The sequence below is a fragment of the Aythya ferina genome (genome assembly GCF_964211825.1).
Source record: "Aythya ferina genome assembly, chromosome: 21".
Classification (NCBI taxonomy): domain Eukaryota; kingdom Metazoa; phylum Chordata; class Aves; order Anseriformes; family Anatidae; genus Aythya; species Aythya ferina.
The window spans coordinates 5,118,942-5,144,956 of NC_140319.1; the positions used below are offsets into that span (position 1 = coordinate 5,118,942).

Genomic DNA, 26,015 nt, shown 5'->3' on the forward strand with positions numbered 1-26,015 from the left:
ATTTCACTCGGGGAGGGAGGCCGGTGACCTTTGCAGCTGGAGCCCTCCAGCCTCTTGCTGTCACAGCTGCCCGGTGATGTGGAAGGAGAACCGAGCGGATAATCGTGGGGGAGATTTGTCTGTGTGCGCCCGGAGAGCCACGGGTGGGAGAGGGGCTTGGGGTGCTCAGTGCCAGCAGGACCGAGATGGGTTTGTGCCCGAGTGGTGGCTCCTGAGGCCCAGAGGACAAAACTTGCTGCGTGGCTGCACTTCAGGCATGATCAGAGCCCAGAAAATCTGTTCTGGTGGTAGGGAGGCAAGCAGTTTGGGCCTGCCATGAATGGCTGGCAAATTACTGCCAATTAACAGTGCCTGCAGAATCAGAAGGAGGCTATTGCAGCACACCTGAATGCCTCCGTGACGCTGGCAGAAGACAGCATCACCATCCCTGGTGTCAGCCCCGAGGAATTCATTCTCCATCAGGTGGGGTCCTGCTTCCTAGGAGTAAGTCCCAAGCTTACGGGGCAGCAGGAAAAAAACAAAGTGGGACGTGTGAACCCCTCCTCCCGTCAGCCACCAACACACATCTCAGGCCCTCGGATCTTTCCTTTTCTTGGCTTCTCTCCCAGTCATGACAAGCAAGCAATTAATTACTTCTTTTTGCTGCTCTCGTTGCAGGGCGACCATCGATGAAGTGGAAACAGATGTGGTGGAGATAGAAGCAAAGCTTGACAAGGTAAGACGGAGCTCCACGGTGGTTTGAAGTGGGGCTGATGGGTTCCTGCTTGGGAATATGGCCCCAAAAGCCTCCTCTGAAGAAGGGAGCCCAACACAGGCTGCCAGGAAACTGATGTGAAACACACTGAGCTTGTGCACAGGACCATGTCTCCCTCTACTGCCTGGCACCTGTCAGGGCTCCTTCGTGATAGCCGAAGCTGTCAGGACAGGAGGTCCAAGACTTGGGCTCCTAACACTGCTACTGCCCAGCCCAACCCTTCATTTTATTACAATATCACTGCAACTGGATGTGATTAGATTTTAATCCTGGCCTCTGAAATCCCATCCTGGTTTCCTGGCCTCGTTGCCCTCCCTGACATCGTATTGCCCTCCTTTCCCTGCCTCCTTTTCTAGCCCATCGTGCCCAGTGCTGGCTTGTTGCTGTGTGACTGCACATCCGTAATTATGGTCTGCAGATAACGAAAGGGCGCTGGGCTGAAATGCTAATTACAGATCCTCTGAAGGTGGGGTGGGCTCGGTGTTCAGCCTCTGGCTGCTGGGACTGGCGTCGGTGGCGAGGGACGCAGTGAGGGTGGATCCTGCAGATGTTGCAGGGAGCTGGGCAAAGGGCGTCCCTTGCTTCGAAGGTTTTGAGGACGAGGGGACAGCAGGGCAGGGAGTGCTGGGGTGGCGTGGATCGGAGCCGGAGGCTTTTTGGTGGCTTCTCCGCCCCCGCTCGTCCTGACATCCGAGGCATCAGCCAAGTCGTTTCTCAATGAGAGCAGAGAAATGAGGAGGAGGAGCCAGAAGGGCTGCTGGCTTTTTCTCTGTGAGCTTTCCCAAAGCTAGCAAGGGAGAAAAAATCCCGTGTCTGACAGAAAAACGGGCTCTGTTGAAGTCACAAGCTCTGTCCTATAAAACCCATTTATTCCTCAGCTAGAGTGACTTCAGCTTTTCCTACCATGTCACCGACACGTTTCCTAGCGGTGCTGTCCCAGCTCTCTGATGTTCCAGGAGTTTTTCGAGAGCTAGGAAACGCGACTGCAAGGCGGGCTTGTGCCGAGTGGCCTTCAGCTACCGGCAACACAGCCTTGGCCACAAAGTGGCTGCACAGAGGTAGTGTAGAAACCGCCACGTTGCAGAATCAGCTGGATTTCCTTTCCAGAGGATCCGTCCAAACCCCTAGTGTCCATCTGGGCTCCAGATGTGACAGGAGCTGCCTCTATTCGCTCTCTTCCTCTGGGCTTGGACGGGATAGTGCGAGTCTGCTGCCTGCCAGAGCTCTGCTGTCAAGCTGCGTGGACAGGGGAGCCTGCGAGTGTGAAAGAGCCAGGTCTGCACACCCTGCGTGTACACAGCCGTACCCTGCGTGGCTTTGTGTGTGTTTATACATTCAGTTAAATCCTTCTGGGACTGCAGGGAGAGGCCAACAGGCTCCTTCTGCAATGCACGTGTATAAACGTGACTCAGCACGCACCCCAGAGCCTGGTGGCTGCGTGGAAAGAGCACCGAGCCCAAATCAGGTCAAGGCAAACCTGAGCGCTCCTCACCGCCAGCCTGGGGTGAGGCTGGCTGCCAGGGGGAGATTCCTAAAGCCATCGATCCCTAGTAAGATGAACGGCCCTACAAGCTCCTGGGTTGTGAGAATGGGAAACTCCAGTTCCAAGTGTTGGTCCCTGTCAGTAGCTGAAGTTTTTCGCTTGGATAAAAAGCCTGGAACCGTGATGATTTAAAAAAAAAAAAAAGCTCTGTGGTCATCCTTTATTGTTGCAAGTCTCTCGGGCCTTTGGTTTATGGATTTCTCTTGTTTCACTTAACCTTTTACAAGCAGCTTTGGCTGAACGGAGATGTGCCAAAGGCCAGGGTGCCGCAGCCTTTCCAGCCAGTTCCAGGCCCGCGGAGGCAGTTTGGTGGCCAGGATGTCTGGGAATGTTCCCAGCAGCTGTTAAATTATCACAAGTTAATCGGGGCTCTCTGGAGACGTATGCCCATGCCCTTCCAAAATGAGGAAGCTGCCCCGTTTTGGTCCAGGGAGCTTCACTGGGGTCATAACACGGGTGGTGATGGGAACTGGAGCGCGTGGCTTGCTGTTAACACCATGTCCTGAGAACATGGCCCCTTCTAGGACTGTCTGACAGCACAACAGACCCTGAGAAATGAGATGTACATCCCCATTTCTGCCCCGTGCCGTCGGGGCTGCTTGTGGAGCCACAGCAGTAACGTGAGCAGCATCTTGTCCTGAAGGTCCTGCGCCACGGTGCTGGTGCAGACGAAGCCCAGCCTGGCTGCGGTTTGTGTCACCTCCCTCTCTGCTCTCTCCTCGTGCAGCTGGTGAAGCTATGCAGTGGGATGATTGAAGCAGGCAAGGCCTACATCACCACAAACAAGCACTTTGTCAGCGGAGTCCGGGACTTGTCGCAGCAGTGCAAGAAGGATGAAATGATCTCGGTGAGTCGTCCTGCGGGATGGAGCGAGTATTGAGCTTCGTGGTGCTGTGCCTGGACTGTATGTCCAAGACCTTTGTGCTGTTTAAAAAGCCATTTGGCGTGAGATTTTATATTAGGAGGAAAGTAGGTTGTCCTCTGACAGTGCAGTGTTGAGGCTCAGGGTGACATTCAGCATCTGCAGGGAGAGCTGAGCTTTTAAGAAGCCGCAGTGCTGGCAAAGTAATTGCAATCTAGGTCAGTAAGCATCGGTTATTTGGGAAGCACAGGGAACCAGCCTGTGGAAGAAACAACTGGCGTGGTGGTTTGAGCACTAACCTGGAAAGGACGGGGAGCCTGTGGCTTCCATGCCAGCTGTTTATTGAAGCACCTTGCCAAGTGCCAGAGCGGCTCTTCAGCGGCTTCATGCGAGTCCCTCACAGCCCCCTGAGCCCCTGGGGATGCAGGGCAGCTGCTTCTGTTCCCTGACAGTTCTCTTTACCTTTCTTTTGCAGGAGTGCCTGGACAAATTTGGAGACAGCCTGCAGGAAATGATCAACTACCACATGGTAAGTCAGCACCTCCTCTTATCTCTCTGTGTGCTGATGGCAGCCTCTCACTCCAGGCCCTGCTGAGCTTTCTCCTGTGGTTGGCTTTCCAAGGTGGGATCCGTGAAGGCAGTGTTTGCCACGTTGGGTAGCCAAGAGAGCTGCAGAGGGCCAGGAGATGTTGCCTCTTGCAGCAGTGTTGAAAGGGATGAGCTGTGAGCCTGTCAGAGCTCATGGGTGATCAACACCGGTGCATCCTGTGCTCTAGGAAACTGGATTTCCACAGGCTTGCAGAGCAGGTGGTGCTTAATGAAAGGACACGTGCAGTTTTGCACGGGAGCCTTTTGGTTCATTGCAGATCAAGGATGTGCAGCCAGTAATGGAGGGGTGAGGCTGGAGACCCCTGCATCGAAGGAAAGTGCGAGCTCGCAAGGTCCTGCAGCGCAGGTGACTTGTTCTTTGAGGATAGCACAAGGGTTTGTAATGAGGCAGGGTCCTGAGGAGCTCTGGTAACTCAGGGCTTCAGCTACGAACAGCTTGCACACACAGCCTGCTGGCTGCAGGTGTGGAACACGCTCTGGAGCCTGGCATTCAGATCTGTGCCACTTGGACACCGGCAAGGCTGTGAATGGGCTGGAAGTGAAGGGCTGCTTTGTTAGCTGGTGCCGTGAGCAGACTTGGGGAGCTGTGTGCAGCTCTGTGCTTAAGGACAGCATGGGACAGATTAATGCCACAGTAAAATGAAAGGAAGGAAACGTCCAGACAATGGCTGAGTTAGAAGCTGCCCCCCCCAGCCGTCCAGCCGCGGCATCTGTAAGCCTCGTGGAAGAGGAAGGTTCTTCATCCGTGGTGGCTCCGTGCCAGAACCACCGTTTTTAAGGCTGTAACTCGGTCAGAATTTAAAGCACAAGTGCTTTAAAGCCGAGGAAGCTTCAGGGTGCCAGCGCTGGCCTGACCCACTTTCACACCACGATAGCCCTGTCGCAGTGCATCAGGCACGGTGCTCGCGTTTGGGATGCCGGCTAACCCCGCGCAGCTGGAGGAGAAGCTGCAGCAAGCCCACGTAATTATTTCCTGCAGCAGGTGGGAAGACAGGCTCCTAGTGAAAAATGCCAGGGGAGAAGAGGTGCTGCACACGCGGCTCTCTTAGGATTGTCAGAGGTGGGAACAAAGAGCTGTACAGCAGTGCTGGTGGGGAGGAGAGGTTGAAGAAACCAGAGTGAGCATCAGCACAAAGGGCTGATTATGCCCAAGCAGAAAAAGTCAAACCCTGCTTCCCTGAATTCTCTAAATTTCCCTCTGAAGAGGTAAGGCCTTTCCACCACGGAGAACGTGAGCCCCCCAGCATTTACCCCTCCGTTCCCGGGATCGTTTTGGAGCTGCAAGGCCCAGCCTGGAGGCAGCGGCCCCAGCCAGCAGGCTCTGGATGCCGCCAGCTGCGCGGCTTCCCCTGGATCCCTGCTCGCTGCCAAGAGTGGCACTTTGGGGATTGCTCTTGCCTCAGCCAACTAAGAAGCAGAAGGACTCTTCCCGGGGCTGCCAAATCCCCAGCTGACGCCGTGTAAACCTTCCCATGCACCCCACCCTGCTCCAAAGGGGTGAGCTCCCCGCTGCAAGGCTGTAAGAGGCGATATTTCCCTGCCACCAGCTGCAGGGAGAAGGGGAAACGTGCTCCAACCCTCCCTCCCCCAGCTTTTGGAGAGCATCTCCTGTCAGTCCCTCTCCAGGAAATGGCTTTGGAGTGACTGCTGCATCTTCCGCCCTCTCAGACCACGGCTGCTCAATTAGCAGAGTTATTTTTAGGGCCTTCTGCCGTCTCCTTTGTGTGTGTGTGTGTGCGTGTGTGTGTCTTGGCTCATCCGTGTCTGAGGAGCTCAGCTCTGAAGCAGTTGTCAGTGCTTCATCTAGGCACGTGGCCAGGGCAGTATGTACCACTGGAACAAGTTAAAAAGAAGGGAAAATGTCCCAAAAAATCGGTTGAAAAAAAAAAAAAAAGAGCTTGTTCTATAATTTTATTGCTAGAGCGCTGGGCCAGGAGATATCCTGCTTCCAGTTCAGCAAAATCCAAGCATGAAATCCTCTTGAGCACAGCGGATGAACCCACACAACATTTCCACCTTTCTTTTAATGCACAGAGGGGAAAAACATCAAAGCAGCCTTTGGAGACAAATGACAAAAGAGCGGGTTGAGTTCAGAGGGGCTGGAGTTGATGTCCTGTGCCTTTTTTGTGCTCTGAGCCACGTCGAGGCACGTACAGGAATCAGAAAGCTCAGCTGGGCTGTTGTACCTTTGGGCCTCAGTGCAAAAAAGCATTTCAGGTGCTTGCCTGCCCCTGAGGAGCTGCTGGGAGGACGCGCAGAGGCTCTGCTGACACGTGCCAGGGAAATACCAGGATTGCCAAAGGTGAAACAACACCTCAGGTAGTGGATTTTTTGCCCCAAAAAAACAGAAAGGGGTGAAAGCAAGGAAAGCAGGCAGACGGAGGGTGAAGAGGACGGGTTTAATCCTGAGATTAGAGGTGCTGGGGTTCAGGCTGTGCTCAGCCACACGAGAGGAGCTGACACGGAGCAGCAACTCCCCCGCACTCGCCGCCAAGCACGGTCCGTGCAGCACGGGGCCCAGCTGGGCTGCTGAAGGATGCAGGAACGCATCACCCCGCCGGGAGAGCTTCCCCACGTGGGCTGGAGGTGATCTGTGACAGGCAACACCTTCCCAGCTCCCCGGGTGAGATGTGGGAGCGGTGGGTGGCAGACGGCGGTGCCAGAGCCTCGCAGCATCATTCCCACACGGAGCGAAGCGTGGCCTTTTTCAGGAGCCTGAGTGGCACGGACTGGAATTTCGCTCCAGGGCCTGAGGTCTCCCACGTGAGCCCTCCTCCTCGCTTCATACCACATGGCAGTCAATAAATTGTGACTGTGCCTTTGCCAAGCTCTCCCGTGCTGGAAAAGCTCCTTGCTTGTCTACAGACAGACGCTGTGCTCGCAGCTCCGAACCCTGTGTGTTTGTGGGCTTGCCTCCTTCTTCCTTATCACCCTCCCCAAAACCCAGAAGAGCTTTATAATCTGCCAGGCTATTAGCTGGGAGAGAACAGCTTTCCCTCTTCCTACAGAGTTTGATGGATGTCATTAAGTAGCTGAGCCTAACGAGATCTCCCCGGAGGTAAAGCAGCTTGAAATTGCCACCAGGTCCAGAGCAATCCCTTATAATTTTGGGCTCCTGGACTTCTCTTGTGAGGCCAGCTGGGGGTGTTTGTAATTCCAGCAGTGCAGAAACCCCTGGGGGTTTCCACCCCATGGCCAAAAAGTGTTAAACCATAGGCTTGGAGTGGATTGCTGCTTGCTGTCCGGATTAAGAGAGATGAGAGAGACCCAACAAGGGTAACTCAGAGCTGTCAGCACCCACTTGCAAGGAGCTGAGGAAGAGGAGGCTGCAGGTGATGCACGGGCAGGAGTGTGGGGATGCACCAAAGCGTGGCTCTGCCCCACAGAGGGAGCTTTGCCACCAACCCATCGCCCTGCACGAGCCTTGGAAGGAAATACTGGGGTCTGCAGCACAGCCTGGGCACATCAGGTCAGCCCTGGGGGAATGGCTTTCCCCGGGGAGGTGAAATCCGATGTGAAATGGGATGGCGTGAGGGTTTTTACTGCTAATTCCTGATTGCTGTTACGTGGAGGGAGGAGCTGGGGGCTGTGTGCTGGTGAGCTGGAGGATTTTCTACTCACATCCTCGGATGAAAGCACCTCGGGGCGGAAAGGAACGGGAGCAGATGTCTCGGGGTGTTGTTTTGCCTTCCTTTAGGGGGCACGTTTCCTTCCTGAGGGTCTCCTGGCTATTTACACGGGAAAAATTCCTTTCTATTTCAGGAACGTGGGACTCCCGTGCTGAGTTGGGAGTCTTTTGTGGAGTCTTTGTCCTCGAGGCAGCCGTCTAGCCCGTGGAGCAGGGAGGAGATGCTCGCTGGATACCTCTGGACTAGGTTGTCCTGGGGAATTCCTAGGGGCAGCCCAAGCCCAGGGGAAAGGCCTGAGTCACCAGAACCAGGGAGAAAGATTTACTGAGGGAATCGCTGCCAGAATTGCAGGCAAACGTGGAAGGAGCCTCCCGAACAGGATCCTCCCAGCCACATCTCCATTCACAAGAGCAGTTTCATACCGTGAAGCCTCTTGGGCCATTTCAAGGCCTTGCAAAAGCATCTCGGGGCGTTCTGTGTTAACAGCCCACATTCCAAAGCAGTCTTCATATCAGGGGCATGAAGTAATGTGGCTGGCTGCACTGACACGGCTCGCTGCGGGATAAACAGAGCGTGTGGGACACGGGAGCCGCGTGTGGGGACGGGGTTATGCCTTGCCGTTAGAGTCGGTTAAAAACAAAAAAAAGTGGAAAAAGAGGGGGAAAAAGTAAACTTTTCACTGAAAAAATAAGTCAGTGGGAATCAAAACACTGAAAATCCTCCAGCAGCTCCCACCTACAAAGCCTCCTTCCCTTTAATCTCTCCGGCAGCAGGGCTCTGCCAGCCTCCGCGCCTGCTTCCTGCCATCCCTCCCTGCCCGCGCTTTCTTCTTGCTCCTTCCCATGCGGCTCCCCCTCTCTGTCTGATCAGCCAGATAAGAAAAGCAAAAGGAGGTGGGTGAAGGTGTTGTGAAACGGCTCCGGCTGAGCCCCTGAAGCGCTTCTCCAGCAGCACCAGGTATTTTTTTAGCTCAGGAGATGCGATGTGAGCGCTGCCCTCGCCGGTACCGCTCCAGGCAGCCCCGCTGAGACCTGAGCATCCCTGCCTGCCCCAAAGCACCGGGCACGGGGATCCTCCAGCAGGAGCAGGAGCAGCTTGCAGGGGGGATCGGGCTGTGCAGGAGGTGTTTCCTGCTGCCGAGAAGGAAAGCCACCCAGGCTGTGATGAGTCAGGGAGGCAGAGGTGGGTGGAGGGCAGGGGAAGGATGGGGGAAGCGAAAGCAGAGTGCTCCCAGCCTGCCCGTGCTCCCCAGGGCTGGGAGAGCACCACCTGCACTTGGATAACACTTGGGAAGGGGCCGGGTGCATCAGGCTACCCGCTAAGGGAAGTCATTTGTGGCTGCAGAATCCCTGGCAGCCTTTGAACTGAAAAACTTGGACATTTTGAGCTTGTTTTGAGAGCAACTCAGCTTTAGCTTGGATGGGAAGCTGGGCGCAGGCTGTGTTGACATCCCACAGGCGTGACGGAGGTGGTGCTGGTGGTTGTTTTCCAGAGCACACGGCCTCCAGCGAGCCGTGTTACAGAGGCATCACAGGTGGAAGCTCTTCCCGGGTGGCATTTATCGGGTGTGCCATCGCTCGGGAGGCGTAGGACCAAGCCACACAGCCAGCCTGGGATAAAAGGCACTGAGGCATCCCTTGGCAGGCAGAGGATGCTCAAAATCTGCCCCGTAGGTTACTACATTCAGCTGCGAGAGCTGCAGTGAAAGAGAATTAAACTATGGGAATGTGAAATCAGGGAAAAATGCAGATGTCATCGCTGAGCTTGATTCAGGCAGCTGCAGTGCTGGTTACGTGCTTTTTCCAAAGCTCTCTCAGGCACACCCTGGACTCAGGACAGACCGAGTTAGCACCTGGGGCCTGGAAAACCTCTGTGCAGTTCTTCAGCAGGCGAGGTGGTGGAAGAGAAGGGGATGTTCCCCCAGCAGCAGAGCATGCAGCCTCTTTAAGCTATTCCCATCGCAGCACCGAATCGGGATGTCGGAGGCTGTTGTAAGGACTCTGGGTGATCAGCTTCTGTGGCATGGGGTCACGTTCATTCCCCAGGAGATGCTGAGAGCCAGACAACAACCACAGCCCCCTCCACAACCCCCTGAGCTCTGCCAGCCCGGCCACGGCTGCCACCCTTCTCTTGCTCGCTGCAGTGCCCCCGTTTTGCGGGACGCTTTTGGGGTCAGCAGCCCTGAGACCAGACCAAAGGATCAGGCTCTGGTTCCCCAGCCACCAGCTCCTGAGGTACGGGCTGACTTCCCAGCTTAGCCTCGGACCTGCTGCTTATGTTTCTCTTTGGCAATTCTTGCCATAAATGCATGGCTTCATTCTCTGCCACAGCCCTATTCCCTTGTGCAGCCGCGATGTCCTGCTTCGGGGCTGTAAGTGCTGAGAGAAGCAGCCCCCAGCCCGGTGCCCCCACCTTCTTTTTAGCTCCTGCTTTGCCTTGGAGCCTGCTGGGAGCTCCTCTCGTGGGCTCTGCTGGGATTAACGTGGAAATAGCAATAGCATCCCTTTGGGTGTCTCATCTTGTGTGTCGTGATTTAGGCTTGCAATTCCAGGAACACGAGCCTGGCCCCCTGAGCTTGCTGTCATTTTGGCGGGGGAAAAGAAGTTGCAAATATGGGATTTCTTATCCCCTTGCCTGAGAAGCTCACGCTGGGGGAGTGAAATGCAAGACCCAGCCCCTCGGTGCTGGGCGAGAGCTGTGTTACCTCCCCTCTTCTGTGCTGACCCTCCCCGAGCCCAGCTGTGCGTGAGTCACGGGCTGGACTTCTCGTGTCCTGCCGCAAGCTGCGAGAGAGGGTGGGGTGGTTTTTGGTCTGGAAAATCTTAACCCAAACGATTCGTTCCAAGTACGTCTGGGAGAGGAGAATCAGCCAAGGAGTGGTTTTATATTTGAAATTCTAGGTCTTAAAGCCCCGTCTGTTTGGCCTTGGAAATCAGGTGGAGGACCTGCTTGCAGATATTCCCCTGGGGAAATGAAAGGAGCGATAAGAGGGGCGCTGGTATCGCGGGATGCTTCTGTCCCTGCTCACCCTGGTGGAAACCAGTGACAGCAGGCCTCCAGCTGGAGGTGCTGGTGGAGGCCAGGAGGTTTTCCTGCAGTTTGTCCATTCCTTTGTGGTGTTAACAGGTCAGAGGGAAATGTTGTGGATGCACAAACGGCACTCGGGGAAGCTGCTCCATGGGAAATGTTGCGGGCCAAGGGCTCTTGGAGCGCACCCTGGGAGGGCAAACGGGTGCCAAGAGGAGCGAATAACTTACACTGGTGTAAAAACGCAAAGCTGGGTGGTCTCTGGGTTTCCTTTCTTTCCCCCTTGCTTTGCATCTGTTCGTATTTAGAGGCCGTTCCTGGCTGTTTATGCTCAGCCAGCCCTGGCGTGTTTCTTGCTTTGTCCTTGGCTGCGGCGCTGCATGGGATGAATCCGCGTGAGGCTCTGCAGCCGCTGAGCCCTGGCGGTGCTGGAGTGGTACACCTGGACAGCATCAAAAGCATGGCCTGCTCGTCTCCTGGTGGGAGATGTTAGGTGGGAGGGCATCTGTGGATGGATGAAGGAATGAGCCTGGTGGTTTCGTAAGGTCCTGGTGTCACGGGCGGAGACTGCTCAGGCTGAGAGCATGGACCGTGCTCCAGTGGGTGAAGGCAGGAAAAAAAGCCCTTCCCCAAGGAAACCGTCACAGTTTCTCAAACTACAGAATAAGGATGGACAGAACCATCCTCCCGGTGCCTCTGATGGATGGAGGATGTTAGGGCTCTGGGCATTTAAGGAGAGGAAGCGAGGCCGAATGCTGGGTTGGGAAGCGCCGCTCCTTTCATGAGAAAGGCACAATCATTGCTGTGTGTCCTCCCTTCAGCTGCTGCTCAGGACACGATGCTAAGCTGGAGCCAGGGTTACTCGTGCCAAACAGCTGCGATGCCAGACCCCAGCACTGATATTTCAGGGCTTCCTTCAGGTTTGGGCCAGTGCCCAGGTCTTGTGCTCCTGCTGGGGGGATGAAACGGGGTCCCTGTCGCTCCGTGGGCCACTTTTGCTAGCTGCAGCCTGCCCCAAAGGCTTCTCCGTGTCACCCTGGGATGCTGTGCCCTCCCTGTGTGTGGTCTGGGAGCCTGGCCCTCTGTTCCCAATTAGCCAAAACGCTGTGCATCCCAAGCCCGGTCTGAAATAGGGAGTTGCTTGTAGTCATGGCCAGCAGAGACGTGGAGAGGGGGGAGCTGAGCAGAGCCCGCTGTTGTGGCATCTAACGGGGAACTTCTCGTGAAGGTCTGGAGATGGTAAGGGCAGAGGGTGTAGAGAAATGGTCCCACGTTTTTTTGGTGAGGGGTAGACAAAATTTAAAAGATTTGTAGGAACTAACCCTTTTAGTGCCTTATACTTGGACTTCTTACCCATGCTCGTCAGCGTGTGGTCTGATGGACCTTCAGAGGTGGCTCCTGTCTCCTTCCCAGGGGTGACAGTGCCCTCCTCTGGCAAATTGAGAAATCTGGGGCTTGGGAGAGACTTCAGAACGGACTGAAGGCAGCTGCTCCTACAAACACTCACTTTTCCTTTTTTTTTTAATCTTTTTTTTTAGATCCTGTTTGACCAGGCTCAGAGGTCTGTCCGGCAGCAGCTGCACAACTTTGTGAAAGAGTGAGTATGAGTCCTATCAGCTCGGTCTGCAGCTTCTATCGCACCTCTCCTGCGTGCACTGGAGCGAACACAACCTCTGCCCAGCTCCCCAGGGCTCTGCTTGGGGCAAAAGAGACACGGAGGGGCAGAGTACAGGACCTCTTGGTGGGGTGGCTGTTGCTGTCATCTCACTGTGATATAATTTGGTTGCTCTGCTGTCAACCAGATGGATTTATCCTGTTCCCAAGTCCTATTTAAAGCAGGACGTGAAGGATACCTGCAGATCAGAGCAGCATCCCAAAACCTGGCAGAATTCAGCTGCAGAGCTCATCTCTGCTTCCCCTCCCTGAGCCTAGAGGTGAAACACCTCCCAGAGCTCAGATCCGTGCGGAGCAGGGCCAGCTCTGCATCTGTTCCCTTAGGTTAAATGCAGGATTTTCTCTGCGGCTTAACCCAGTGCGTGCTCCCAGTTGGGATGGGGACAGCCTGGACCTTTGATGGGGTCTCAGCTTTCCTCACCGGCACTGCGTTAAACGCTTCCTCTGCGAGCATCTCCTCCCCGGGGCAGGTGCCACGTGCAGGGATCCCAAATCAGCTGAATGTAGGTCAGAGGCAGCCCAGGCCTCCAGCTAAGCAGGAGCTGGTTTCCATGGGAACTGGGAACTGACCGAATCCCTCACAGCTGGCTGGTTTGGTGCAGGGGGGCCCCCAGCTGACCCCCCAGCTCCCCAGCCCCATCTTCTTCCCTAGCCCTCCCCCTGCCCCCGCTTTCTCTATAATCATTTCTCTGATGAGCTCAGATTTAATCTGCTTAAGGCTGGCAGTCGGAAGGGGGAATTTCACCTTCGGTTTGGGGCTGCCATCCTTTTAGCATCTTTACAACTTACTTTTTCCCCTACTTGTGCCCCTGAGCCTCTGCACTTGCAAGGCCTGGCGCCTGGATCTCTGCACTGCTCCTGCCCTGGGTTGGGGAAATAATTTTGGCACCTGGAACCGTTTTGATGGCAATAAAGGAAGAATGGGAACTGTTCCCTTGTGTGGCGATACATAAATATGAAATATTGTTTAATAATATTTGCAAATTATTTATAGCAATATATTTATATGTATTTTTATATATAATTATAATTATAATTATATTTTTATAAATAATATGCAAATATTATTAAATGAGCCTAGTAAACAAGGGGAAAAGGAAAAGTCCAATGTCTGGAATTTGTCAGACAAGACAGAATCAGCTAGAGATGCTCATGGATGGCCTGGTTGCCCTTGTTGAACGCCCTGAATTTGAAAAGTAGCCGGTTTCCTTCTGTTTCACATCATGGAATAGGAAGTTTTTACAGGCAGGCTCTGAACCATTCTGTTCACTGCTTATTCCAAGGGCAGTCGTGGGCTGTCTGTAGGGCTGGATGTGGTCTTGCCTGGCTTTCTGGATGCTGTCCTTGGAGGATTTCCTTAAAGATTTGAAGGCAGCATGGAGAGCCCAGTGTCTTTCCTGGCCAAGTTTCTCTGAAGACTGTCTAGAATTAGTCTGGAGTCAGTCCAGCTAGACACAGTGGCACTTGGAGGGGTCGTTAACATGCCAGTGACACTTGAAGCAAGATCTCTGAGTGATGGCAGTGAACCTGGCTTCGCCTCTCCCTGCTCTGCTGTCCCAGCAGTGTTGTGGCTGCTCTGTAACGATGATTCCCACCATCTCCTCTTCTCTGGGTTCCAGTGACGTCCGGAAATTCAAGGAAACCAAGAAGCAGTTTGACAAGGTACGAGAAGACATGGAGATTTCGCTGGTGAAGAACGCCCAGGCACCTCGGCACAAGCCCCATGAAGTGGAGGAGGCAACGGGCACCCTGACCATAACCAGAAAGTGCTTTCGGCACCTGGCCCTGGACTACGTGTTGCAGGTTGGTGTCTGCCCACGGCTCTGTCTGCGCCTCGCAGTGCAGAACAAGACCTCACAGGCAAACTGCTAAATCTGCTGTAGGGAACGAAGACATTGACAGGTGGAAGGAGACAAAAAGGGTCTCACATCTGCATTCAGAAGGGTTTGGGGTTGCTAATTCATGGGACGTTTCGCCCTCTGTCCTCAGGGGCCAGAGAGTCTATGGGACTGGTGTGTGAGGGAGTGTGAAGCCATCAAGGTTTGCTCCAGTTGCAGGCACTGGTGGAGTTGTCTGTGCACAGGGTGCAGATAACTTCTGTTGGAGATCTCTTCCAACCTATATTATGCTACGAGTCCATGCTGAAATGTGTTTATACATGTTTCTGCCTTTGCACGGCACTGACCTGACTCCACAGGTCGATGTTCTCCTTCCTAAAAATGCTACAGCATAGATGAGAAGGGAAATCTCCCTCACTTTTCAGTGAGAGGAATTAAACAGACTGCCCTAGACTGAATTCCTCTTCCCAGTGGGAGATTTGCTGCGCCTGAAATGGTGAAGGATTTTTCTCTGTATCATTCACAGGCTTCGTGTCAGGTCTGTCCTTCCAGGCAGTGGGCGTATTGAGCAGCCAAACTGTGTTAATATTGATCCGTGTGTGTCTCCACTAGCTGTCACTCCCGCAGCACCAAGCAGAGACCATCTGCCAACAGGCTCTGTGTGATCATCAGGCAGTGCCTGATGGCACAGACGCTCTGGCAGTCAGCCAGGCACTTTTGTCTGAAAAATGGGTGTGGAAAGGGTGTGCACACACTGAACATAGGCCCACCACGAGTACCACAATTTCATGGCTGGTTCCACAATAGTTATTGGATCAGCCCAGGGTGCTACAGCGCTGCCTCTCAGCCTGCTAAGGGAAATCAAAGCAGTGTCCTGGTGGATTAAACATCTCCGTGTGATGCCAAATGGCACGCTGGGGTCACTGGTTTCAGCCTGTGTACAGCCATGGGGCCAGCAGGAACCTCAGTCAGTAGGAGCCTCCAACAGAAAATGTCTCTGCTCTTTTACTTTTCATTCCACCTGGAGCTTGCAAGAACTGCCTTTTCAGGAGCTAATTTTCTGTAACTGTACTTGACTAGTCCGGTTTGCTGCTAGGGGCATTGCAACAAGTTGCTCCTGCTTAAATCCCCGTGTTGGACTGCCTAATGCTGCTGATGCTGAGAGTCTTATCTTGATCCCTTCACAGATCAACGTCCTGCAGGCCAAGAAGAAGTTTGAAATCCTGGATGCGGTAAGGACTCTGTTTTCTGGGGCTGCTCTCAGTGTCTCAGGGAAAGGCAGCCCTCTCCATTCCAGGCTGCACGGGTCAGCATCCCAGCTCCTTGGTCTGCCACGGAGATGCTGTCTGGGGCAGTTTTGGAGGCTGCAGGGATGCTAACGAGAGGGGAGGGTGAAGGAGCAGAGCAGAACTCCCCAGGCCAGAACTGGAAGGGACTTTCAGGGGGGAAGGATGCTGCTTGTAGTGCTTTCTGCTCAGAACAAGTGGAAGCATGGCCTTGTGGAAGGATTTGTGAGAGGAAGAAAGAGGGAGAGTCACCTAGGGGATAGGCTGCTATAGGAAAGTGGTAGAGCTGTGCCTTGAGGGGCTGTTTTATGGAAAATAAAGGATAAGGACTCTTCACACTGTCCCAGAGCCTGTTCTGACCTTGCTTTTGTTCCTCTCTCCAGATGCTGTCCTTCATGCACGCCCAGTACACCTTCTTCCAGCAGGGCTACAGCCTTCTCCATGAACTGGATCCCTACATGAAGAAGCTTGCCACAGAGGTGAGAGGCAGGGAATTGTGGCTTTTCTCCCCTCTGCCCTGAGAGGATGTCCTTGTTCCTGTTCAGCTACTGAACCTGGTAATCAGGGAGTGTGGTCAGAGCATCGTGCTAAGCCTTGTGCTTGTTTGAGCTGTGCCCTGGGCTGAGCACTGTGGTTAGCAGCCAACAGCTGCAGTTATTTGCAGTGCGCACCCAAACGAAGCCCAACACACTTTTCTCCTCTCGTGGGGACTTGCAACAAGGGGAAGGTTGGTGTAACGCTAGAGCAGGGAAGCAGAAATGGATTCATCAGCTTGTAAATCTCCTTCCTGACTTCCTGGTGTCCTCCTCCCCACCTTTAGCTCGACCAGCTGGTGATTGACTCTGCAGTGGAGAAGAGGGAGATGGAGCATAAGCACGCGCTGATACAGCAGAGGGTGAGTCCTGCGGCTGAGTCCTGGCCAGAGTCCCTCCTAAATCACCCAGGAGACAAATGCACGGCTGCATTCCCTTGGCACACACGGACAGGGCTTGCTGCAGGGCCCTTTCTTCATTCACAGCGAAGCTCACGCTGCACCGAAATGATGCGGAGGGTTGTGGGAGAGAGGGGGCAGGACTCGGTGCTGCTACTGGGAGAGGAGCACGCTGCAGCGAACTTTTATGCAAGTCTGCTCCTAACTGCTTGCTAAGTGATTCAGCTGCTATAATTGGGAATAACCACCATGATCTGGCAAGCTGCTAGGATCTATTATCAGACAAGTCGTAGCTTTCAGAAGAGAGGTAACTTTGGCTAATGTGGGCTCTGATTTTCCAGACCATTCATCTAGGCAATGATCCCAAATCCTTGTAGTAACATTGATTTTCTTATTTTCCTTCTCTTAATGGATTGCTGACCTGCCCGTGCAGACCCTCCTGCAGGTGAGTACCACAAATTTCCTTCCTCCAGCACCTTCATTTTTCAGAATTAGCACTTTGTTTCTCTGGATATTTACAAAGTCCAGCCTTTGAAACCCAAAAAAAAAAAGAAACCTTGCAACATAGTGCTGCAACATAAACACTAGAAATGTAATTTTAAAGCCCAGTTTCAAGTGAATTTGGTTTCATTCTCACCAAAGTTGTTTTCCATCCTGTGCTGAAATAAGATTTCAGTTTCCTCTGTTCTCTGTGATGGTCGGTCTTGACTCAGAGTCGTGGCAGCCGTGCTTGGCTGCCACATTTTTGGCTTTATTTTTGGTGCTTAGGATCTTTGAAGACCGTGGGTCTGGTGGGAGGAGAATTGGCTGTACAGGCTTCGAACTGAGGGCAGTGGCGGGCTTTCAACACATGCAAACGTTTGTAAAAATACAAAATGATGGTCCCCAGCCCACAGAGCACTGTGCAGGGGGGGCGTTGTGTCCTGTGTGGGTAGGAAGGGTTTGACTTGTCGTGGTGGATGGATGACAAGTGTGCGATGCTTTCCGTGCTGTGCATTTGCTTTCTCCCGTGTGTGCTCCCTGGTCCATTAGCCAGCATCATGTAACATAACCTCTGCAGAGAGAGATGGGCTGCAGCAGCTTTTCCATTCAAGTCTGTTTAAAAGCTGTCCCGCAGGAGATGACAGCAGCAATGCTGGGGAAGCCAAGGGAAGCCAAGCCGTCCTCGGGGAATACAAAAATGCTTGCCAAGGCGTTGATGGCTTGCTGTCGTTTTCAGACCCAGAGTTTAAGCCCTACCAGGGTTTTAACTCGCAAAGAATCCTTTAGCAGTGAAATAAGAGCTAGAGAGGTAGAGCAAAGCCAAAGAACGGCGAAAGATTCAAGCTGCCTGTAGATAGCTGACAGGATGAATTAAAACCTGGCTTGTTACTGGAACGATGAATGTACAGGGCAGGTACTTGTGTGGATCAATACTCCTTAACAGGAAGGAAGCAACTGGCCATTTTTCCCCTTCTAATGCTCTCTCAAAAGTGTCATAACGCATGAAATGGAAACGTAACTGGATTTGAAAGTTAATGACAGGCATTCCCTGGGAAGCGTCCTGTGCATGTGCTCCCTGCGGTTAAGTGTTCTGAGGGAGGGGAAGACCCATCTGTGACCTCTCCCTTCCCCTGGGGACTCTGCAGGAGTGATGACTTCATTCGAGGGACTGCGGAAGGTCTCTCTGGTGCCGTGCATTTCGGTTAAATCTCTTTCCACTGCATGGCTTTCAATGGGCTAGCAGCAGATGAAGCCGGGGTCGGGCTCCAAGAGGGAGAAGGAGCAATCATTTTTCACCGAGATAAGGTATGCGTAGAGCTGTGGCTCCCCGTGTGCATAGGCTTGCAAGAGAGCTGAACATCCCTACTGCAGTTTAGGGTTTAAAGCTTCCTGCCTGGATGTGTTTTGAGGCTGCTTTCTGGCTGCACTGGTGTCGCTCCTCACCGTGGAGCGTGGCACCCTGCATCTGCTGAGCATCTCGCCATCTCCAAAGGGAGCACAGCACACGTCTGAATTCATGTCTTCCTGCTCAGCCTGTCCAAACCCAGGGATATCCTCTGGTCTTTGGAAAAAAAAAAAAAAAAGGATTTAGTAGCACTTAACTATAGAGGAATGGGGGAAACATCTTTTTTTAATCAAACCGGTGTCTTCCTGAACAGCCTGCCAAGGTACAGCAGAAAGGGAGGGAATCCAGTGTAAAAAATGCAGTTTGGAGTGTTCCTTGGGGTCTGATGGCACAGTTTTTCTCATTGAATTGCCTTCGGGTAGCTTTGTGAGGGCAGCCTGCTAAGAGCCACATTCCTAACAAAGTGGTCTCTTCTATTTTTTTAATCAAAAAAAAAGGAGGGAAACAGCATCAATCTCAACTATTTTCTTTGATACCAGAATTCAGGTGCCTTTTCTTATGCCTCCCTCTCCCCCACCTTCCTGCATGCAGCATCTGCCTCCTTTTGTGTCGATTCCTAGGGCAGCTATCACTTCTGGCTGTCATTTTAACTGCTGCCCTCTCTGCCTTTCCAGCTCCAAAGCCTTCAAGAGCTCCACTTGCAGCTTCACGCTGCATAGCAAAATAACACTCCCTTGTACAAAAAGGGTGCCAATGAAACTAGCGGAAGGATGAGTCTATTTTTATGGGCTACAATAAATATTTGAGTTATCCTTCTGGTGTGCAAAGAGAAGAGAGGCTTAGTGGGAAGGGTAGGGGTGCCTCTCTCCTGTGTGCATGGGCTGCTTGTGTGAAAGGAGTGCTTTTTGGAAGACATTTGTGCAAAAGGCTGTAGAGAGAGTCCTGTTATTGGCCGTGTTTCTTGTGCATTGAGATGATCTGTCTGAAATCACACACATAATGCATTTGTTTGCACGTGGGCTCAGCTGATGGATGCCCAAAGGCACGTGGGCTGGTCCAGGTTGGACCATGTAGGTGAAACACCACCAGAGCGCAAGCCTGGGAAGCTTTTCTGATGGGAAAAGGGGGAAGAAATGGTGGCACTTAAACAAAACTGCCGGTCTCTGGAAGTGGAACAACACAGGGCTGTACAGAAGCTGCTTTGCAGCCTCATACCTATTCCCCGATCCCTGGCAGAGAAAGCAATTGTGCTTCTGCTGCCTGTTTGCATGGCAAGGGAGGAAGGAGTGCCAAGGCAGAGCTCTCTGCCTCATTTAGCCCAGCTGGTAAATAACAACCCGGGGGCCATCTGGCACTTCAGCACCCCGAGTTCACGGCTGCAGCGGAGCAGGGCTGGAATTGCTGGCCCAAAAGGTGGCCCTGCTCCCAGGAGCAGCCCCTGCTGAAGGCAGAGGAGCATGGTAAGGTCAGGGGACAGGCGGGGAGCATCTTCCTGTCAACCCCGCTCTGTGCTGCCTGGCTTCTCCCACTCCCTCCTGTGCCTCCCTGACAGCTGTATGGTAATTAGCCCTTGCTCTAAGCTGATTGCCTGTGAATAGGAGGCATGGGGAGGGGGCAAGCAGGTGGTCCCCAGGGGCCAGCCAGCTTCCTTCGCCTGCTGCCCCTCGCTTTGACAGGAGCCAGCGGCAGAGCTCGCAGCCTCCCGAAAAGGAGTAGGAGGGGTAAAGGAGAAGGGGCTGAAAAAGAAATCCCTCCTTCCCTGCCAGCCCACGGTGCTTAGCAGAGATGCTACTCTAGAGAGCGAGCAGAGAGAGGAGAGAGAGAGAGAGGACAGAGCTGCTCCCTGCAGAACCTCCCCGGCAGCTGGCATCATGAAGATTTTCAGCAGGCTTGAATACCTCCTGGTAAGGAGATGGTTCCTACAGGGTTGGTTCTTGGGGAGAAAGTTTAGGGGGCGCTTTGCCTTGGGGGAGCAAGGAGGGTTGCCTGTAGGAGCGTGTTTGCTGATGTGACCCTAAAGCAAGTACAGCTTTGTTGCTGTAGGAGAGCAAACGTGTTTGGTTTTGTTGGCGGGATGGAAAAGGGCAGGGCATGGATCTCTGAGCATCATCTGCTGGCAAGCTGCAGAGCAGGGGGATCGTTTGGCATCAGGGAACTCCAGAAACAAAAGGTCTGTAAATGGGATTTTGCTGGAATGAACAAAAGCTGTGCAGAATGGGAATGCATGTGGGGGAGCCCTCCTCCGAATTCCATCTGCTTCGGAGGGTGCCTTGGGCTGTGCTGTGTATACACAGGGGTAAAAATAGCCAGATAGAGAGAGGCTTGAAATCCAGTCAGGCACCAGAAGAGAACAGAATGTGCGTGCAGCAGTGTTTGTGTGGAAGGGGGCGTGTGCCTCCGTGGGGAATGGGAATATTCCTCTGAATTAGGTTCTGCTCAGCATGGGAGCCAAACTAGGCACGCAGCGTTGCACTTACCTCGGGAGAAGCTCTTCTCTGCGCTCGGGTGTGCATAATGGTAAATGGTGAGCATCGTTGGTTACCTAACAAGTGAAGGAAAGCACTTTGGGGTAAAGCCTTTGTTTTCTCTGAAGGCGAGCAGTTGTCACGCGTGCTGTCTGTTGTCTTCAATGGTATTGATTGGAAATAAAATCCCGTGGAGTTTATTTCTCTGTGTTCCTCTGGGTATCTTCTACTGTACTGAGATGATCCACTGGTTGGGATTGCCTGGTTTGGGGAGCTTTTCTATCACTAAAAATCAAAACATGCAGAGAAGCGCAGTCACGATGTCTACATCAAAGTGGTACAGTGAGGTGTTAATGCTCTGGCTCCTCAGGGAAGGCCACTGCCATGATAAGAATATTTTAAAGAACTGTAACGAAGCTGATGTTTCACAGAAAGCTTCTCTCTGTTCTCAGCTAGGTGTTGTGCCCTTTGGGACTGGAGCAAACCTGCACCAGGTGGGCAGAAACGAGACCTCCCTACTGCAGCAGGTGCCTCAGAGGCAGGGCTCCTTGCCTGGCAAACATCCCCCTGCCAAAAATATCTGGGGGATGAGGGCATCTTCACCCCTCGTGGTAAGGCTGCTCACTGAAGCTGTATTTAGTCTGACCAGGCATCTCTCTGCGTGAAGTGCTGGCTTCACAGGAGCAAGGGGCAGAGCTTGGCTGCCCTCTGCAGCGTGCAGTCCCTGCGCATGCTGCGTGCAGATGGACGAGGGAGTTTGCAGCAAAAAAGGGCAAGAGATGCCCTCTAAATAGGGTTTTCTTTTTTTCTTTCCTGGATCCGTTTGTGGCTGTGCCTGCGTTGGGTTTTTCATTTTGTTTTCTGGTTCGAGTGTCCCCCTTAATTCCTTTTTCACATCCCTATGGCCGTGTCTCTTGGAATTTGTTAATTCATTGTCATTTCGGCAGCAGTCGGCGTGCTCCCGTGGAAACCGTGGTGGCATCCTTTCTAAAAGAATATCAGCTCCTGGGCAGCCGTGTGTGCAACCTCAGGGTGACAGGGCCAGCGAGGCCAGGCCGGTTTGATTTACTGGAAATGGATGACACGGGGAAGCAGATGATGGCAGAGATTCGGTTTCTTGTTTTGGGAGAGAAAGGATTTATTTAACCAATGTGGGATCCAACGTGTCACTGCTGTTTCTAATCGCACGCACAGTTGTAACCCAAGCCATGCAGACCCCAGTCCTAGGAAGCCTTTTCCATGTCGAGCATTTTTCATGCAGCAGAGACAATGAGCTGCTAATTGCAGACTGAATAAATGGGTCCAAACCCACTGAGAGCAGACTCGTCCGATCCGTGCACACAGCGGTGATGGGAAGAAATTGGTGAAAGGAGGTCTGTGAAAACCATGTGTTAGTGTCACACGTAGCAGGGAAGGGAAAGGGGGCACAAGAAAAAGCTTTCCTGTGTGCCCTTACCCTGCTTGTCAGGCCTTTTAAAGTGAGGTTTGAACCCAGAAAGTTGCTGGCTGTTGTGGAATGGGCGACACGTTCCTTCACCAGCAGCTCCCAGACACAGCTGGGAAGGCTCGAGAGGCTGTGAAGTTTCTCCTTGGTTTTACCTCTTGGCTATATGAGCTGTTCCTGCACCTTGTGCTTTCAGTCTTTGCCCGGCTGAGAAAGCAAAACCAATACTGATCGGGGATCATTGCTGGATTTATTTTTTTTCCTTCCCTTTTCCTTTAGTTTGCCCTTCACTGCATAAGCTGGTAGCAAAGACCTCAGCAGAGAGCAGTGAACTGGAGCAAACTGCCCCTGAGGATGCCCAGGGACAAGAGGCAGGCTGCTCCTTATTCCTCAGCTCTCCCTTGACTTCAGCCTACTTTACAAATCCAGCTTACAGCTCTGGCGGGCATCCTGCCCTCAGCTGCCCTGCAGTGGCTGCGTTGACCTCAGCGGAGTTGCTCAGGGATTGCAGCAGCAGAAACACGTGCAGGATTTGGCCTGGGGATGTTTCCTAACCAACGAGGAAAAGGGAGAGAGAAATAGCATCCAAGTAATGTAGCACCAGTCAGCCTTTCTAGCAATGTGGTGCTAGGTTTGGGCACCATCCAGATAGCTCTGCCTCCTATGAGCTGCGGGTGTGCTTGGTGTTTTGGGGTTAATTCCTTCTAAAACTGGGTTTGGTGCAGGTCAGAGTTCCCTCAAAGGCAAGGAATGGCTCCACGTGCCTTCAGCTCCTCTGCTTCAGCCCTATGGGCTGTGGAGAGGGGTAACACAACGCAGGCTCCACGAGGTTAAACCCACACCTGGCTGGACTCCGCTGGCTTGCAGTGGATTTACTCTGACGCACGTGGCCCATCTGTTCCCCCTGCTCTCACCACGCAGCACCCTTACATAAGGGCAGCTGAGATCACAGGAGGTGTTCAGACCCTCACCCCTGCTTTTACAAATCCCTTCCACCAGGTGTCATTTCTAAGAAGCCCTTGGAAGGGTTTTTGTGCTGTGTGCTTCCCAGCAAAGTCCTTATTTGGGGGTATTTGCACGATTTATCATTGACCTGTGCAGATTCTCACCAAATTTAGCAAGTCTCGCTTTGGAGCAGCTCTATGGAAATCACGCACTCAAACGGCCGCGGGTTAGAGGCAGATTTCCTCTAGCCTTTGTTCGCAATACGAACATGAAAGGCGTCTGTGGAAGAGCCCCCCCGTGGGAATCACCCTCTTACAGCAAGAAAATTTGGGGCAGGGCAGGCTCGTTTAATTGGGTGCCTTCCAGCTGCGTTCCCGGTGCTAATTGGGCATCACGCTGGCTTTCCGAGGCATGACTCAGCCCTGTCCCATTACATCCCCTCCTCCTGCATCAGTATTATTCTGATGACACCTCCCGGGCGAGCTGGCATCTACGAACGTGCAAATAACTCATCCTAATGAGGGCCGAGCGCGCGTTGCCAAGCGACGCAGCATCACCGGGGTCTTCGTCTGCAGAGCTCGAAGGCATGCACATTAATGGGGCTGCTCTTTGCTCTGCTTGGTATTTGAACCGAGCCACACAGGGAAAAATACTTGAACTCAAGAGAAAGGGAAGTGTGGGTGGGATGCATCGGGAAATGGGTGGGGGAAGAGAAACGCGCCGCAGCTCCCCAGGTTAGGGGGCAGTCAGGTTTCACGACCCGGTTTCTCAGGGGAAGGAGGCAGATTGATGCCCAGGGAGGGTAATCCCATGTTCTGCGGGAGCAGCTGCTGTGCTCCCTGCTCCGTGTCGTGCTCGCCAGCTGTCAGAGTCCACGAGGGCTGTGGTGAATCAGGGCCAGCCCTGACAAATCGCCGCTGACTGGTGGCATACCGGAGAGACTCGTGCGAGTGCAGATTGGAGATGGCAGATGATGATAGCTAATGAAAATGGGATTGATCCGTCTTCTTTACTCTCTGGAAACCATCGTGCTGCCTTGCCTTGTGTGAGAAGGTTGGGATTTGCTCTGTTCTGGCCCCCTGCACGTAGAGGTACAACAGCAGCACCGCTGAGTTGCGTGGCCAGGTGAAAAGCACATCCATCACCTTCCCATTGCAGGCTGCCCCAAAAGGTTGGGAACTTTTAATCCTCACAATTACAAGCTACCTGCCTTTCTACTTGCCAGCTACTAGAGTGGGAAACACAGCACATATAGGACGTTCTCCAAGCAATCGGGACAGATAAGCTTAGGGCAATGAGGACAATTCCTACCTGCAGCCCCCTGAGGCACCAGGATGTGCTGTGAGAGACAGCCCTGCCTGGATGTCAGGGTCTTGAAAGAGTCTGGATCAGGACAGAGTCTGTCTCTTTCTATTTGCAGGACTTCTCCTACGATGACTCAAAGGTGGAGTTCAACGTCGATGCCCCAAATGGAGTGGTAATGGAAGGCTACCTCTTCAAGAGAGCCAGCAATGCGTTCAAAACATGGAATCGGTGAGTAACGACTCGTAGTCCACCTGATATCTGGGCCAAGGCTCTGAAGACAGCTAATACCAGAGGAAAACTAAATTCATCACAATTCAGAGGAACATCGAACAGCAGGACGTGTCTGGTTTTCAAGAGCCACAAGTATCAAACCTGTCAGTTGTGGGAGGGGGAGATATGAGAGTGGGAACATCAGCTGTGCTGCTGAGATGGCTTTTTGTGCACTGGCCCTGCTCTTAATTGCTCATAAATATTTCATCTGATAGATCACCAGGAATGCCAGTCTCATATGGCTCCTTCAGTAGTTAGGAGTCTCTACAGCTGCCAGAGACCTTGGGAAAGTGGAAGCAAAGGTTTCATGTTCTTGCCTTGTTCGATATTTATGTGTTTAGTGTCCCTCGAGAGTGTCTTTGGGTTTCATATTGGGTTGTGCAACCCTTCCAGTGAGTTTCTAATGCAAGAAATCGATGCCTTTTTGGCCCACGTTTCCTCCTCTCACTTAACAGAGAAATGATATAATATTATGAGACCTGGTAACTTGGCTGTGGGATACACTCAGAGTATGTGCCACAGCAGGCTTGAAATATGCTGTCATTAGACTTTGGAATAAATAAACACCGAGTGATTCAGCGAACAGTCTGTGGGATGCGCAGAAACTGCCTGTGTTTGCACAGGGAAAAGATCTGCAATTACTGGAGATCTCTGACTTGGTTAGACCAGGGAGTCCTCTCTAAGCCTTGCCCTAGTACTAAGGAGAGTCCAGTCACATTTTAGCAGTATGGTTTTGCCTCTCAGGCTCTTATCCCCTGACATTTCGGCACTAAGCTTGCAGTTGGAAGAACCAGAAACAACAACAGCAGCTCTGGCCTGGTGCATCATCTGTTTGATTTCAGTGCTTGCCTGGAAGGTATTGCAGGTGAAATCTTAGCAGCCTTTTAGGATTTTCCTGCTTGGTGTTTCATAAGCAGACTACAGCCTCTGTCCCTAGATGTGCACGGTTGCTTTCACTGCATGCCATGTGTCTGTGCAGAGGAGGTCATCCTGAAATGTGTCAGGTTCGTGTCACAACCTGTACATCGAGAGCTTGGTTCTTGTGGAAGAGGTGAAGAGTTCTGCCCAGCTCTCTTCTCCACCTGGCTGTGAATTCAAGGGGCACCCCCTAAGGCATTTACCCTGGAGGGAACGTGATCCTCTGAGGCTTCCAAATTTTCTTGGTGTCTGAAGTACAGCTAGTGGCAAGGGCTCCAAGTTTTCCCAGGCCCCCCAAATCCGAGCTGTCCTCCCCCGTATCCTCCTACACCCTGGTGATACACAGCCTGTATCTTCCCCACAGCCTCCTCCATCCCACCCACTCTTAGCCACAGCTCCTGGCGCTTACTCATCGCCCTCCTGCTGTCACTCCACCGCTTACCGGTGCTGCCTCCCCCTCGTGAGCAGGGGGCAGGCAGAAAACAACAAAATCCACGGTTCAGCTGAGGTTAGGAGGCAGCAATGTGTGCCCTGGGGTGGCAGAGCAGAGAGCAGAACCAAGAGAAGCTTTCTGCTCTGCTTTGTGTGACAGCAGCATTGCTCCTGGCGCACAGATCGTTACTGTCACAGCAGCTCAGAGATGCAGAACCACACGAGCTCGTCAAACGGGGCTCCCACGTAGGTGGG

At 52.9% G+C, this 26,015-nt stretch overlaps 1 protein-coding gene across 4 annotated transcripts in view; it reads left to right on the plus strand.

Moving 5' to 3' along the window:
- The window catches only part of ACAP3 (ArfGAP with coiled-coil, ankyrin repeat and PH domains 3), a 67,890-nt gene that overhangs the window by 26,518 nt on the left and 15,357 nt on the right, over positions 1-26,015 (plus strand). For all 4 annotated transcript variants that reach the window (XM_084494969.1, XM_084494970.1, XM_084494971.1 and 1 more), the window contains exons 2-10: positions 658-715; positions 3,025-3,144; positions 3,635-3,688; positions 11,963-12,021; positions 13,718-13,901; positions 15,124-15,168; positions 15,606-15,701; positions 16,043-16,117; positions 24,256-24,368. In XM_084494969.1, the coding sequence (XP_084351095.1) occupies positions 658-715; positions 3,025-3,144; positions 3,635-3,688; positions 11,963-12,021; positions 13,718-13,901; positions 15,124-15,168; positions 15,606-15,701; positions 16,043-16,117; positions 24,256-24,368 (804 nt within the window). The remainder of the gene's footprint in view (positions 1-657; positions 716-3,024; positions 3,145-3,634; positions 3,689-11,962; positions 12,022-13,717; positions 13,902-15,123; positions 15,169-15,605; positions 15,702-16,042; positions 16,118-24,255; positions 24,369-26,015) is intronic.